We start from the raw sequence: 16,245 nt of genomic DNA, 5'->3' as shown, positions 1-16,245 counted from the left end.
GTTGGCAGCCCTACTTTCTTTTGACAAATTTCATTTTGCTAGTCTTCATTTTCCCATGTCAGTGCATGCAATGCAGCACAGAAAGAACTGAAGTACTACAACATGGTACAAAGAGCTCAATTTTACTTGCCAGTCCTAGCTGACTTCAACATGCAGGTGCCAAGGCTCGACAGGACTGAAACAAACCAAAACAGTTTGCAGAAACTGATCTCCAAATCTAACCCAGATGCCATAACTTAGATATCCTGATCCTAATAGTCTCGCATTCACTTCGCAGAACACTTTAAACATTACTGCATAGGGTTCATCCACCTTGCTACGGAGCAGTAGTGCTTTACACACAAAGGGAGGGCGCAATGGTTCTCAATCTACACCTACAATGGAGAATACTAACTAGTCTATCATACAACCTCCCAGTCTACGAATCTGTTAACATCAGATTCAGAGTCGGCAGGGGACCAATGAATCTACTCCTTGTTCCGGGTGGCTCGGTCCTTCTTGTGGCCACCAAGGATACGGGAGATCTGCAGACCTCTGCTGAAGGCCTGGTTGAAGAGCATCCTGGTTTGGAACTCGGAGACGAACGGGAACCATGCGAGGAATGCAATGGGTGTGAACAGGAGGAGCCCCATCAGGATCTCATAGCCCCGTGCGAGGGCCTTCACTGATCCCCAGAGCCCGACCATCTCAACAACAGGTTTGATCGCTTGGGCAATCTGACAAAGGCAAAGCAAATTGGTAAGGCAGCATGCCAATAAGGGGAAAAAAAAGCAACGTGCCAATGAAGAAAAAAAAGCAACAGGCCAATGAAGGAAAGAAAAGAACAGGTTCGGTCACTAACCAGAAGCAAACCCCATCCTGTTGGCATGAAAGCCAGGATGCAGACGAAGATGTCAAGAACTGTCATGTGAGCGAGTGCTATTAAGATTACGATTGTGGAGATGAATGATATGAATATGAGGCCCTTCATCAACCGGAAGACGAGCTGGAACTCCGCGCTGAATCTCCTCCTGCCGACTGACACGGTCTGGAAACAAAATCATGACAACTGAATGTTCCAGCTTGAAAAATAGATCAATCAATTAAAACCTTAATGTTCTAAATGCAAAGGCATGGCTTTAACAACTTTGGAGTTCCTACTTCTAATTTGTACGAAAAACTGTAAGTGGCCAGTTGTTAAATATTCTATGTATCAGAAGGGAATCTTGACTAGAAAAGAACTGGAATGAGCACTGGACCTGTGAATACTGTCTGAGATAAATGCATACCAAAGTTAACTGAAGAAGCACACAATTTTATTACTATTAGTTATTACCTTCATAACAAGCAACATGGAGAAAATCACAACCCATGAGATGCCATAAACCTGGAAATGGAATTAATTAGAAAAACAGAATAAGCATGACACAGATGCAACATCTGAATACTAAATATGAAAGGAATATTACCAGCACACTTTTGTTATACTGTTTGGTTATATTCAAATGATACACAAGCCCATATTGGTAGATAAAGAAGCGTAATGCAAGCAGTATTTCAACAACAGTGCCACGCTTCCCAGAGTGCCGAAGAGGGCCCTGCTCTTTGTCCCACCATGATTCCCAGCTCTTCTCTGGTGCCACACCAATACCTCCACGGTTATGGATCCACTTATTCCAATCAGTCCAGTCATCCACAATCTTCTGCCACTCAAATCCAGAAGGATTGAACAAGAACGGTGCAAAGAGCCACGTGCCCACCATAAACCACATGGAAACAGTGATGAAAATGTAAGTGATAGCTCCTCTGTACGACTGTCCAAAGATTTCATATACAACGAGCAGAATCATCAGCTCAATACCCTTCACAAAATGGCTGCGAGAATAGAGTCGGTAGTTCTCAGCGAATTTGGCATGGAACACCACAAATCCACGTCCAGTTGCTCTATATTCAGCTCCTCCATGGAGTAGCGTCCTTCCATAATAGTGAGTTTTGGTCCCAAGTGAAAATGTAAAGAAAACAGATGCCAACTGAAGTTGCATAAGTACAAAATCACTTAATGCCGTTCTGAATCCTCTCTCTAGACCAATTTCCATCATCATGGGCAATGCCATCAAAAATCCAAGTTGAACAAAAGACTCTGATGCAAGAGCAACTTGGAGAGGCGAATTATGCACAAACCTCTTTCCAGTAGCAAGTGCTTCGTCAAGTCCACTGAGGACAAGATACAAACGCCCATAAAGGAAAACATACACAGTCCAAACTGTAATCTGAGACCAAACAGAACAACACTTAGGTCAAGAGCAAATGATTCAAAAAGAGAAATTTAGGGTTGATAACATACCATTGTACTGAAATAGAACCCAATTGTTGTATAGTAACATGACAACATTCTGAAAAAATCAAAACGGTGCCCCAATCGATATATGTCACGGCTCAGAGTCTGTTCACCATTACCATTTGCTATCTTTGCCTCAAATAGTGAAATTTGATTAAGACCCACATCTCTTCCTTTGCCAACTTGCATGTATTCATGATGGGTGACATTGCCTCCACGTAATGTAGAATTGAATCCTGCAACAAAAGAAACCACATCACTACCAAAATGGTACCAGATTTCCTATAGTCGAGCACCAATGGCAAAAGCTTAGCACCTGCAAATATGTCCTCACTAAGATTGATAATCTTAGATGCTTTACTTATACCACCCCTTGTAAGGTGGAAAAGACGATCAAATATATCAGGATGACCATAGTGGAACCGAACCCTGCAGAGAGATGTTCAAAAAACACAATGTCCATGATATCTTCAAAAAATCATGAATCAAGGAACTGTCGAAGTGCCCAGTTACATTAGTCAGTACCATTTTTTAGAAAGAAAAACACATCTAGCAGCCAGTTCAAACAATTCAATATGATTACAAAGCTAAACTATACGATAATGCCTTGTCATGAATGTGTGTAAAATACTCTAGGATTAATACCTCAATGGATTGGCCAGCACACGCTGTCCAATAGTGACAAAACTGGTCTCCTGATTTGACATGAACCATGCAAGGGATGAAACACTGCACAAGTTCAGAAAGAAAGAATCACAGGTCTAGCGAAATAAAACACTGCACTAATTACAGGTCAGATAATCCAAAGTAATAACAAAGTTGCATAATTTAATTAATCACAGGTTTGGCAAATTTAAATATGCGAGATTACCTGCCAGTAAATATATGCTCTCTTACTCCAAGTATCGATGGATATCTCACACCATCATGTTTCTCCAGAAACTCTTGCAATAGATTTCTCATTTTCAAAGCCTCCTCCATATAATGCTCCTGTTATTGATAGGATGTCATAAAATCAGGGACAGAAGAGGTAAAATCATTCCTTGAAACAGCAAGGGCGAATAGCTGTACCTGATTCATATCTATAGTTTGGAGACATTCTCCTCGAGTGAAAATTATTGCGTGGTTCTGATTTTCTGGCTTTCCTTCACCTAGAATAGCATTTCCGGGAAGTTTTATCTTGTAGATGACCTATGCATGAAAGATAGATAGCATATAAGTGCATCTCATTTCGCACCGCTAAGTTGAGATCACATAAAGGTATTCCTCCCAAGGAAGCAACATGCTGTAAATAAGACACTCGCTGCATTTCTCCCGTACACAAATATATTTAGTAACTGTAAACTCTAGCTCTTAACAACATGGAAAAATGAATAATAACTTTTGTGGATGTAATTAAGCCATCTGGGTCTCATAAATAAGTTTCACCATGCCAAAAACAGGATAATGTTTTTGACATGCCTATTTGACCTAGATAACATAAAAGCCTCCTCAAACTTATTCTTCTTCCAATCAAGCCATACTAAGATTAAACTGAAAGGAATTGGTCAAAGTAACACAATCCACATAGATTACAGCATATTTCACCTAAGCTATGCTGAATTAACAGAGCATTTTGCAGTACCTGATCAAGACTCTGTCCAGGATCATTGGGTTTCGTAACAGAAGCCTTCACTAAAACTGAGTAGTAAACTTTGTCAATCTTTTTGATTCTGTCTTGGCTAGGTGCTTCAACTTCATCAATGTAGGCAACCCGCAAAGATGGATATCTGCCAAGAAAATATATTTCTAGTAGTAAACAAGTATGTGACATCTAAAAGAAAAAACTGAACTCAAATGATGGCATTACTAATGTATGAATAATGTGTCCTAATAAATGCAACTATCTAGCACTCAAGCAACATGGTTTTGAATCGTGGTTTTAAGTAGTGATGAAATTTGATAAACCAAGGACACGGAACACCACTATGCACTAACTTGCCAACGGAAATAGACATCAGTGCAATCCACAGATTAAAAAAAACTTCCTGCTTAAATTATCCATTATGCATTAATAAGCATAACAACATATTGCCATTCTTCTAGCCGAAATCAGCATATAATCACAGATTGACATGCAAGGGCACTGCTGCTCAAATACATGCATATTGTGTTCAAACTGAAGCATATAGATTGACAAGAAAAGAACCAAATTAAAGGTAGATTCATATTCCACTCAAATCCAGAACTTCCCAATCTCAAATCGAAACTTACGTTGTCATTAGTCTCAAAATGTCATGCGCACAAGGATCATTAGAACGTTTTTGGATACCGTACTGCTGGCATGAGACAACATAAGTAAACTTCATGTCAGCTATCGCTTTGCATTGTGTCATTAGTGGAGACTCCTCAGACATCAGCTCAGTTGCTCGGTAGCCTTTCATAAGATCTGACAATTTAACAAACATGGAAAGAGAAGTGAGAAGTAATTGTAATTGCCTAGGTCCCACAGGCCATGTTCAAAACAAACATCAGACAGAGCTATTGGAAATACCATCATCTTTGGCCATATCAAGAAAACCCTGAAGCTCCAAAGCTTTCCGGTAGTACATCATCCCTCTTACTGTATGGAGAGGAGCAACAATGATTTTAAAACTGAACCACTGGGCATATACAAAGAGCAGGCATGCAAATAGGATGTAAAAGATACCAGTTCTTGTCAATGTTTGTCCCCTATATGATGCCCAAAGACGAAGCTCGTCTTCCAATGTTTCATCCTCGCGGACCTCCTCCTCAGTCTTGCGATCCACCCTTTCGAGGAAATTTTTCCACTCATCTTCAGGGTTCAAATATTTTACATAAAAAAAAGTCCGTTTCGATCGCAATCAGAAGACAAAAAGAAATCCATACGATGTCAATTCAAGCAAAATGATATGCAAGGGAGCTAGAACCTGGGTAAATTTTTTGCAGGTAGAAAAGTATGGAAACTCCATCCTCATTTGGCTCTTCTAGATTATGCAATGAAAACAAAACATCTTCCTTGTAATAAGGAGTCAAAACCCTACAGTGCAGAAGTTGTTCCAGCAAAGGAAACAAGAAACCAGGTCAGAAGATTTAATAAAAAGAATATTACGTCAGGTTATAATCCTATATATCACATCTCACAACAGTGACATGGAAACAAATATAGTAAAGAAAATAAAACTGAATTGTATGCTAGTTGATTCAAAGTCAGACAAAATAAACAACAAAGCATGTTGTATTAATCTAGGATTATCCCAACATTGTGTTTCCTCTTATATGCCGCATGTATTCTATGCATATATCTTTTGGTCTAGACATGAAATATGTCGATTCTCCATGTCATTTCATACAAATATTGGCAGCACCAAGGCATGTATATAAAATTTTCTAGTTTCTTGGCAGCGTCAGGACGAGGCTAAGGACTGGATTAGGGTGGGGCCAAGAAGCTACAGAGGTTCCACCCACTCTGCCATTTCTTGGTATTTATGTGCGCATGTGTCTGCTTTCAGCTGTGTATATACCATTTTCTCTCTATCATATTTCTAGGGTAAAGAGAAAGGCTTGGTAGGAACGGAACTTAATGCTCAAGAAACTAGAAACTTGTTAGTAAGAACTTACGAGAAGGGCAACATATTCCGCACTTCTGGAGCATTTGGCATCTCCATGAAAAGAGAATTTGCAAAGAAAGAAATTCTCCTTCTAGCATCGAGGTTCGTAGGGACATCCATAGCAGACTCTTTCACAGTGAGCAGAAGCTGAAGCCTCTTTATCTGAAATCAGCATAAAGTAGGTATAGTACAGCAACAGGACAACAAAAGCATCATATCAGAAACTCTGTTTCATCAGCAACAAAAAATGGGGTTGAAAATCAAACCTTTTCAGTCCATGCATTTGATTCCACCACGGGGAACTTAATAGCTTTAGTAAACAATTGATCTTGCTGATCAAGCGGTGTCATTCCTTCGTGTTTTCTAGAATTTCCACCGTGTATTGAATCCAGTACTCTTTGAAGACAGAAAAAAAAAATATCATCAGTTACCACAATATTTCGAGCAAGATCAGATGACCAATTACCATAATCAGCACAGTAAATCTTTATAATGAATGTAAATTTGTAGAAGGATTGCAAATTTCGTAGAAAAAATATATTGCAGATTTGGTTTTTCCAATGTTAAAACCTGAAGATAGCAAGCATATTTGTGTGACAGACAACAACGACATAATGGCATATAACACAAAAATATGGGTGTAGTGCCATAGCATAGATGTCGACTATTATTTCCATAAAAAAGAATGCCATGCTGTTCTGACAGAAGGCAACTAAGCTCCTCACCCGCCGAGCTCTTGATCCTCCATTATATCCCTTGTGACCACCTCAAGCATATCTTGGAACAAAATAACGACTTGACCCTTGTCTTCTTCCTTATTTGTTTGCTGCAGTCAAACACAGAGATACAGTGTACAGTGAGAGAAAGGGAGGGGGGGCGGGTGGATCCTCTCCGAACACAACCTAAAATAATGACGAACGGTTCTATACCAGTAACTCAAGTAGTTCAATGAGCTTCTTGCTCAAGGCTGGAAGATTTCTCATGTGCAAATCCTTTATCAGAGTTCCCTCGTTTATATGTTTCTCAACAACTGTAAAAATCTCTTGCATAACACTGAAATAGGCATCACAAGTTATTCAGAAGTTCATGACACCAAAATAGAACTTCAGTCAAGGATTAGAAGTGTAGAAATAAGTGAATAAATGGATGATAAGATAAAACATACACTTTCTCACGTTGTCCAGACACTAAGGTATTTATGATGTTTTTGAAGGAAGCATAGCATTCTCTGATAGCATAGGAAAAATAAGGATCCGACCCCATTCTCTTGTTCAGATCGCGATCTTTTCCTCCACTGTCAGCTGCCATATCCAGCGCTATTGGAATCTAAAATCCAGTAAAAATAAATTAATGTGCGAATATATTCAAGTATAGAAAGCACGAAGAGGTCAAGAGAAAACACCTTGCTAGCAAGTAGGAAAGGTGGCCATTGGAATATATTCAATTCACGATCTTTGCAGTATGGAACAAGTAGCAAGTCCATCTCTCTGTTATCTATGAGGTCTTCTTCACGAAAACTTGTGATAATTAGGTTCCACATTTGAGCAAATCTTGCAGCTCTTTTCTCTATCTCTTGTTCATCACTAGGTGACTAAAAAAATTAAAAGAAATTGTGTCAGCTCAAAGAGCTGGTGAATATTGCATATTCATTACTGATCAGTCACTCATCTACTCGTAGTACCAAGGTTAACAGATGAAAACATACCTTCGAAGGTTTAGTGGAAAAGGCAGCACGGAAACCTTTCCTCTTGTGTGCATCAGAAGGAATCAACCATTTATTGAAGGCATCAGGCAAAGATTCAAAGCGATATCTCAACATTCCTAATGTCCGTATCTGATTTCATGGGCCAAGACAAGTGTCTAGCGTAAGTTCCTTTGTTAGTGATAGACAATGCTCCACAATATTAGGGAAATAAACAATAGAGCATGATGGTTACTAAAATAAAAATAACAAAATAAACTGATAGATTGTTCATAACAAAACATGGACAGGAGAGAGAATTCATATAAGCAGTTTCACAACTGGAAAGGTAGTTCAAAAGTAGAGATGAAGTTAAAAACAGCAGTTTCACAACATGGACAGCACCAAGTTTTGTAATTTGCTACTGAATGCAGTGCAGTGTAATTGGACAAGAAAACCAATGCAAAAGCCAAACCAGGCAGAGCAAATAAAATCTGTCAAGTAATGAAGTGTAATTCTGAAATATTTTACTAACCTCACCAAGCCGACGACAAGCCCCATAGATACCACCAACCAACGTAGAAAAAACTGCATACCAAATTTGGGTGTCCATGAAATAGACCTGGGAAATGCAACTGACAAAACTTAGCATATTGGTTAAACAACTTCTTTTGACAGACGATGAGGATGGATACATACAAGAATTATTGGAGCCCAAAGTGCAATGACAACACCAATGTTATTATTTGCTGCAAAACAGAACCAAATTAAGCACACAAAAATTTCAGTAAAGAAAGTCACAAAAAGGAAGATAGCAATCTTCATCAGAAATACCATGAGGGAAAAACTCATGCCACTGGAATGTCCGAATTGGTGTTCCCATTATATCTTTAGTTGGTTGTACCAGAGGCTTGATCTGCAACCAGCAAGCAAGAGAAGATGAATAAGCAGCACTAGCGGAAAGCTGAGTGCTAACAGGGCTTGGTCCTAATTGAATCCCAAAAGGATGGACAATGGATTTCCAACAATTTCAACATGCCATCTGGCAGTTTTTGAGACTTCCTAACATGCTGCTGATGCTCATTGATGTTTTAACATTTTGTACACTCGAGAGCAAGGAATGGCTGCTGTGTGTAAATTTAATGTAACTAAAGGAACAAGAACAGTGAGGCGATGAGGCCACATTTGGGATGCAGGGTACTTTGAAGATTTTTCTGCAGAAAATGATTACATACCTCAATATAGAAGCTCACTGTCAATTTCATTGCTAAAAGGAGAACCCAGAACATGGTATACCTATCAGTACACAATGCTTAGTGATTAGAAAAGGAGTAAGCATGAAGATGAGTTAACAAAGTGTGTCTACTCTTCACATACTTGAAGAGGGAAAATGGGCCTTCATGCATTCCTCTGCCAACAAATACTCGAGGCTGCAGATATAAAATGTATCAACAGACACAACCATGTAATTATCGACAGAATAATAGATGAAAAATTACCTGAGACCACCACATCATGAATGTTATGACCTTAAAATTTGAACTCTCGAGATACCTTCGGATACACGGGAAAAGAAATAACCCAGACGCGAGCATGTTTGGTGCCAAATATACAACCACAGCCAAAATGTACAATGATGGCTGATGACCATTGCCAAGCCAATCTTTGATTGTTCTTGCAAGACCCGTAGGGTTCGTCCAGGTATATGCATAAGTCACAGGTAAAATCACAACCCAAGCAGCAGCTGACACTAACTTCAAGACGTATCTCAGTTTTCTTGCAAATGACATGTTTGTTCTTGCTTTCCAGCCAAATACAATGTCCAGGGTTGCTGTATTGATTTATATTTATTGAAGTTAGCACATACAATATAATAGTAATTATGCATACAACTTTACTAAAATAAATGTGGTTAAACATATATCCCTCAGTTTCATGGTACAAAATTCATTACAGTTAGGTCGCATACAGTCTACAGACATACTCATGGTCTCTTGTTAACATATTTTCAACAGGGCTCTCTCCCCTGCTGTTTCCCATCCAATAAAATGTAAAACTAGAAAATATTAGAGTAGTACTCAGGAAGTTTTTTCATCAATAGTACGGAAAGAAGATACTGCTACCTAGATTGCATAGCGGTGTCTCTGCTTCATACTGAGCTACCTACCAAACAATTTAGGATGTGCATTGGCAAATCTGTAAGCATGAAGATGGAGGGATGATGTTCAGTCAAATACCTTGACCCAACTTCAAAACAGCAGCAGTTATAAATATGCTCAAAACCTGCTGAAGTACTCCACTATCAAAGATATCACTCGGTGTGCCACCATTCCAAGCAATAATAACCATAGCCTGTATCAAACCAACATAACATCGTAAGAAGTATGTGAATCTCAATTGAAAGAATGAACTGAGTGTGGGTGGGGATGGAAGGGTGATCAAAGATGAAAGAGCAACCAACCTGCAAGGATAGTATCAAGAAGATCCACATTCTATCGAAGCTACGGAATATGTGCCAAAATGAACGTATCTCAACAAAATTAATCTTTCCCATCCAATGGACACTGCCAGCAGATCTTTCCTCCTGGATCACAACAAAATAAGATGAGTTCCAAGAGGATTGATACTCCAAGCAAGCCTTGCTTTTTTCTTGTTTTTATGTTGAAGAAAACAAATATATGTCACGTATCCACGTATGTTTACTATGCAGTGATGCAGTATCGAATGCATTGTCAACAAAAAACGAACATGCAGTTGCATGTGATCAAATATCTTTTTATCAACTTCAAGTCATGAAGACACATGCAACTATCAATGTGTTGGCATGAAAGGAAGTGCAATCATATTAATATTATCAAGAAACCTACTCCATTCAGACGATTAGGATAAGCCAATTTGGGTGTTTTGAAAAAATCTGCATCAGCTCTCATGGGCCATCCTAGCCGAAAACAGTCAACTTTCCTGAAAAGCAACACAAGAATAATTCCATGGCTTACATCGAAATCTGGGGCACAATATAATAAAGCAACAGTTAAACTCGACTGCTGCTTACCAGAAGTACTCATTTAGATCATCATAGTTCCTCCAGTGTGAGTGTTTTGATTTCATAGTCTTGCTCCTGTGAGCTTCCTGTAGAATTTCAGAGGGGTACTAACAATCAGGCTTGGAATGAAAAGAAAAACATTCCGAACACAAACATGCAACTATACCTCCTCTATAACTTTGTATATAGGAGTCACAATTTTCATCAAGAATGCTTCTTCATCACCACCATAAGCTGGTTTAACATTTTCACCAGTCATTGGGCTCACATTTCCAGCCAACATGCCATAGAGTTCAAAAGCCATCTATTAAGATTGTAAAGAGCATTGTTACCAATAAAGATGATGATGCTAGAAATTATAATGTACACATTAAGCTTCGTACTAACACGAAACCATCCCCCAACGAGCATCTTTACAGACTAAGTTTTTTTTTCTCCATTCAAGCGAACATGAAGTTCTATAATTACCAAGCTGAAGCTGTGAGGTCATCAAAGTGGAAAGCAAACTTATTGATTGCGTTATGCTATAACCTGTATAAATCCTAGAGAAAAAAATAAGAATTTTAACCTATTACAAATCCAATCAATTTTCTTGGTTAGCAAGGATAAGCTGGTGACGAACAGATTCTTAAACCCCAATTCTAGTTTCCAAGGTATCAATCAAAAACCTAGGGCTAGAACCCACTTCCCAATGCTACAATTCATATCCTAATTCATGCGATCAAACAGGGTGAGAGGGCATCTAAGTTCAATACCCGGCAAAATTTGAGATGGAACAGCAGTAGAAAATAGAAACTCAAAATTTGGCCCACTTGTTGGTTACTTAATAACGTCAAAAACAACTATTATGCTGAATTACTTATTCATATACCCCATCGTAACTCAGTTGTCCAGTCAAATCACTAACTCTTTATGGCATGTTTTTCGTCTGCCATTGGCCATCGCTATTAAGCGTGGTCCTTTCAGCACCACAGAAGAGATCAACAAATGTGAAAAAAATACTAACTACTAAGCTAAGAGATTACATTAGGATAAATGAAATTCCACATGAAATCGATCTTGAATGTGTATTGTTTAACATCAAAACTCTAAACCAAATGATTAGGTACTTCATATGAAGCGTTAATAGGACAGTGGCCAAAACTGCCAAACAAAACAGATACAGAAAATATATCAAAAAAGTGCAATCTGTGAAACAAAAGACGATCTTACATGATGGTAGATGTAGCAAAGACACTCTGGCATGAATCTCAAGTTAGCCGCCTCACCCCAAATTAGAAGGTAGAGACCCATATAGAGAAGCTTGCGCTGCTGTACTTCCTGTTGGATAGTTGGCAACCTATGGATTGATTGGTCACAATGTTTAGAGATCAACAACTTACGAAGAGATTTCATATCCGTATTGAGGTGCAAAAATAAGGCCAGAACTAAACACATTTTCTTCCAGCAAGTTTTAAAAAAAATAACAGCAGAAGCCATATATCACAGCTCTGCAAAATCAGTCCAAGTGATCCTACACAGTTTTCAATTATTTGACTTCATTGAACCTACCATAAACTGCTTTTGCGGCCGAGGTACTTGCACCACATCTTATAATTCTTAAACAGCCTCTTCATTACAGCATCCAGTGCCCGGTCATCCAACTGGAAGAAAGAAGAACAAAAACCACAAGAATTCATCACCATGTTACTTGTAGGAACATGAAGTGAGATGGATACAAACACATTCAGCTTCTCTAAAAATAAGTTAAGAAGGAGAACTACGAACCTTAGATTGTTGGTCAGGCTTTGGTATCTGCCTTATATGTACATTTGCAAGTAACAGTATCAGATGTTCCCTTTGATTGGATACATTATCTTTCTGCAAAGAGAGAATCAAGTCAGATGGTGCACATTTTCAGGGTAAAGTACATATAAATATATAGCGTCACAGATAAAGAAATAAGTGAACATTTGTTGCACAGTTACCTGAAACCCAAACATTGCCTGAAGCCAATCAAGAAGATCTTTATCAGTCTTCTTCTCGTCAGGCTTCTTTTCGTTCTCCTTGGGCCATGGAAGGCCTCTAGTATTCCGGAGAGCGTAAACAGAAGCTCGAATCTACAAAATTAAGAGGAACACGACAAGAAAATTATTTACACGAATGGGTGAAGAAGAGTGTGCAAGCTTTAGGGTGGTATGTGCAGCAAGAGTCCAGATAGAGGAAAACCTCTGGATATTGCATAATAGCTTCATCTGTACTTTCAGGATCGAGTGGCAGAATATTGTAAGGAACATAGAGCTTTTTCTTCTCCTCAATCTTGTTGTGTGTGTCCAGAATCTGCGTAACAATGACACATGCAAGTATGAAAAACAAAACTTTGTTTCCACCATGGGCAAGAGACAGCGCACGATCGCAATAACAACAGAAACCAATTACGTACCGCTTGATCGACTTCAACAGACTGCGACACATTGACCGCTTTCAAGACCTCGAACAAGACAGCTGCAGTCTGATACGCTTTCGTGAGCAGAGCGCTGATCGAACAGGAGAAACACGTTACTATTAATCACGCAAGCAGCGGCAGCAATCAGTCAGGCATCAGCGTGACAGATAGACAGCAGTTAATACAACATGCAGGTAGAGCAGCAACATAGCAGGGCGGAAGAGGTGCGCCTCACCGGTCAGCCTTGTCGGCGGCACTCTGAAGAGCGTGGATGTACTTCTTGTAGTACTCGCGGTAGAAGCGCTGCATCTCTCGCGCATCGCTCTGGTGCACCCTCCCCTTCAATGTGGGATCGTTCTCCTAGATTGGGGGAACCATAAACCCACAGCAGCAAGTTAATCACAAAAAAACAACTCGCCTTGCCGCAAATTTAGCCTTCAGAAGAACTGACCGATAAATAAATTGGGGAAAGGTGAAACTAAAATGTTGGCATTATTACCCTTTCGAGCCTCTGGAGGAGCGCGGTCTTGAACTGGCGGACACCACGGCCGCTGGAGTTGGGGTCGAGCCGGTGAGCCTTCTCGAAAGCGTAGAAACGACCTGGCAGAACACATCGACGCATCCACACACACAAAGAAATGAGCCAAACAACAACAATGGTCCTCCAGACCTAAAGTAAATTCCATTCTAGCAACGAATCCAGAGCCGGAACCCTGGGGGGATTGGAGAGGCAAGCTTACAGAGGTAGGCGACGCGCGGGTTGCCGGCCTCGACCTCGTTGGCGACACGGAGGATGGGCGCGATCTCGACGAGCGAGGACGGGACCACCTCGCTGTCAAAGATGGACTCCCCCATGTTTCCCCCCACCGTCTGCGTCCTGAGCAGCCTCCTCCCTCCTCCGCCCCCGCCCGACGCCCCCGCCGGCGAGGGCCCGGGCGACTGCGCCGACGAGGAGGAGAAGTCCGCCCTCCTCCCAGGCGCCGCCATCCTCGCCGCCCCGCCTCCAAATCAAACCCCCCCGCCCCTGGTCCGCTGGTGCCTGGCTGGGAAACCCTAGACCCGGCCGGCGGCGAATCGAGGCGGCGGATGGCAGGAGCGCTAGGCTGCTAGTAGGTGGTGGCAGCAGGAAGGAATGGAGTGAAGTGTGGGGGTAGGAGGTGTAACGGGAGAAAAAGGTTTTGAGTGGGTTTTGAAATTTACTCCTGCCCTTCCGCCACGAAAGCCCCTGAGGTTGGAGCTATATTACGACCTACTGCCACTGTGGCCCGTAGCAGTGCGCCGCACGAGGCTCGAGGGCAGAAACGTCTTTGCGGTGCTTTCTGCTGGGACTGGGACGGTGAGCCAGAGGGTGGGCCCCGCGAGCTCGTGCCGTGGCAGCAAAAAATGTGCCCTTTTTTTTTTGTTTGGTGCTTTTAATTGTACATTTTTCGTCCTGCAGAAAAAGATGCATTTGGTTCCGTCCATGACTGCATGTGCCCGCCCCGCCGTGTCGGTCTTGTTCGTTCACGCATAAGAAAAAACAACCTGAGAGCTAGCTGCTGTCGTGGGAGTAGTACTCCTACTTTTGTTCCTTGTCCGTGATTTCGGCGCTCGGTAAGTAAATACACAGAGAATTACTGCTGATAGCCGGTTTGCAGCAGTAAGATCTCTCTGTTTATTAGTTGAACCATGCACTGGAGTAGCATGTAGAGAGCATGGAACAAAACAGTGACCCTGGTCGACTCTCAGGCTCACATACGTACGGGCTAGTGATTAACTAAGAATGAACTCCATCACTCTCAGCTGATTCGATCAGATGGTTTATTTATATGCTCAGAGTAATCCAGCCAGGGCACGTGCCTACACGTGCAGCGATGACGCACCACTTCTAGTTCTTAGTCTTGTGTACGTAAGGCGTACGTACGTATGTACAGTACGGGTTGGTCGATAGTAACACTGGAGAGGACTGCCATGCATGTAATGAATGAAGGGACGACTGATCTAATGAATGATCTGTAATAATCGATCTAGCCAAAGTCTCCATCAAAACAAAAGCGGCTTTAGTTTCCAGCTACACTCTGTGCGTGCCGCTTTTATATGCAGGACCGGCCGGGGCGGCGGTTAGGCGTAAAGCTTGCATGTCCTGTCCTGTCCTGTCCTGTATGTACGGGTCCAATTAACCCCGCATGCATGCTGCAGCAAGCTTTGTTAACCAAGCTGAGACGTGTCCTGTACGCATGTACCGGCCGGACAAGAGCTCTACGGAAGTACTCCTAAATTGTTGTCGAGAATAAATACATACATATTTTGTGGTAAATTTGAGTTCAGGAATTTATGATCAAGGGGTACTAGTGTGCTACGGAATACATGCCCATTGCAGCGTGTCCTGCACGAAAGAATTAGTCAAGATCAAAACACATGCATGCTTGGGGCATGCAGATGTGCTAGCTGACCGGCAAATGTAAGAAAAATGCATGCGGACAAACAAACACAAACAAATTAACGAAGAAACAACAACGTTTAAATTTGAGTCCCCGTTTCCTTGCATGCATGCATATATGGACGAACGAGAGCAGCTGTACGTGCTGATCGATTTGTAAAGCTAGCTAGCTTTCTTTTTCAGAAAAAAAAAATTGGTGACAAAATTTGTAAAGCTAGCTCTGACGCGTCACTAGCGCTTTGCAGGCCGGTGCACCAAACCTGGCTACCACAAGATTACACCTATGCAATTGGGCCCAATCGATCAACAACACATGCTGCAGGATCGACAACAAAAGATCGATCGGAACATAGATGCATGCGGATACAAGAGCTATATAGCTTAGGCCCATGTGCATTGTTTACCTTACTTGCTGGCCCAGATGCAAATGCTTTTGCACACAAAGGTTAATTAATTCCAAGAAAGAGAAAAAATGTTTTTTTTGTTCGGAAGAAAAAAGTTAATTATTTTTTCCTCCAGGAAGATAAAAAAAAAGGTTGAATAATTCGAAGAACTAGGCTAAATAAAAAGAAAGTTTAACCTTCCATGCATGCATGCATGGACTTGTGATTAAAAAAAACAAGTGTTGGCACATGCAAGCATGGATTATGGTCGTCAATCGTCAACTCGATCCGGTCGGCAGCACTAGAGATTGTGTGCAGCATGTGCGGATGAGACTAATAATTGTTGTCTTTACAAAGATCACATCA

The 16,245-nt window shown here is 41.0% G+C and overlaps 1 protein-coding gene across 1 annotated transcript; it reads right to left on the bottom strand.

Moving 5' to 3' along the window:
- Window positions 1–103: 103 nt before the first annotated feature.
- LOC100836619 (callose synthase 3) lies at window positions 104–14,234 on the bottom strand. The gene is made up of 41 exons (XM_003563187.4): window positions 13,818–14,234; window positions 13,577–13,677; window positions 13,313–13,437; window positions 13,075–13,168; window positions 12,861–12,971; window positions 12,620–12,751; window positions 12,420–12,512; window positions 12,204–12,295; window positions 11,865–11,991; window positions 10,819–10,956; window positions 10,662–10,738; window positions 10,477–10,570; window positions 10,071–10,193; window positions 9,847–9,961; window positions 9,109–9,440; window positions 8,987–9,039; window positions 8,845–8,905; window positions 8,444–8,525; window positions 8,309–8,358; window positions 8,145–8,231; window positions 7,634–7,762; window positions 7,331–7,519; window positions 7,094–7,254; window positions 6,858–6,981; window positions 6,654–6,754; window positions 6,195–6,324; window positions 5,939–6,090; window positions 5,248–5,357; window positions 5,007–5,132; window positions 4,851–4,919; window positions 4,571–4,745; window positions 3,942–4,086; window positions 3,389–3,508; window positions 3,189–3,307; window positions 2,963–3,046; window positions 2,634–2,746; window positions 2,324–2,553; window positions 1,449–2,249; window positions 1,316–1,366; window positions 842–1,027; window positions 104–716 (listed from the first exon to the last, which is right to left on the bottom strand). The coding sequence occupies exons 1-41, from the start codon at window positions 14,062–14,064 to the stop codon at window positions 468–470; spliced, it is 5,898 nt and encodes a 1,965-aa protein (XP_003563235.1). The 5' UTR covers window positions 14,065–14,234; the 3' UTR covers window positions 104–467.
- Window positions 14,235–16,245: the final 2,011 nt, after the last annotated feature.

Source organism: Brachypodium distachyon, chromosome 1 (assembly GCF_000005505.3).
Source record: "Brachypodium distachyon strain Bd21 chromosome 1, Brachypodium_distachyon_v3.0, whole genome shotgun sequence".
In the NCBI taxonomy this organism is placed as follows: domain Eukaryota; kingdom Viridiplantae; phylum Streptophyta; class Magnoliopsida; order Poales; family Poaceae; genus Brachypodium; species Brachypodium distachyon.
This window is presented reverse-complemented; position numbering and strand designations above follow the sequence as displayed.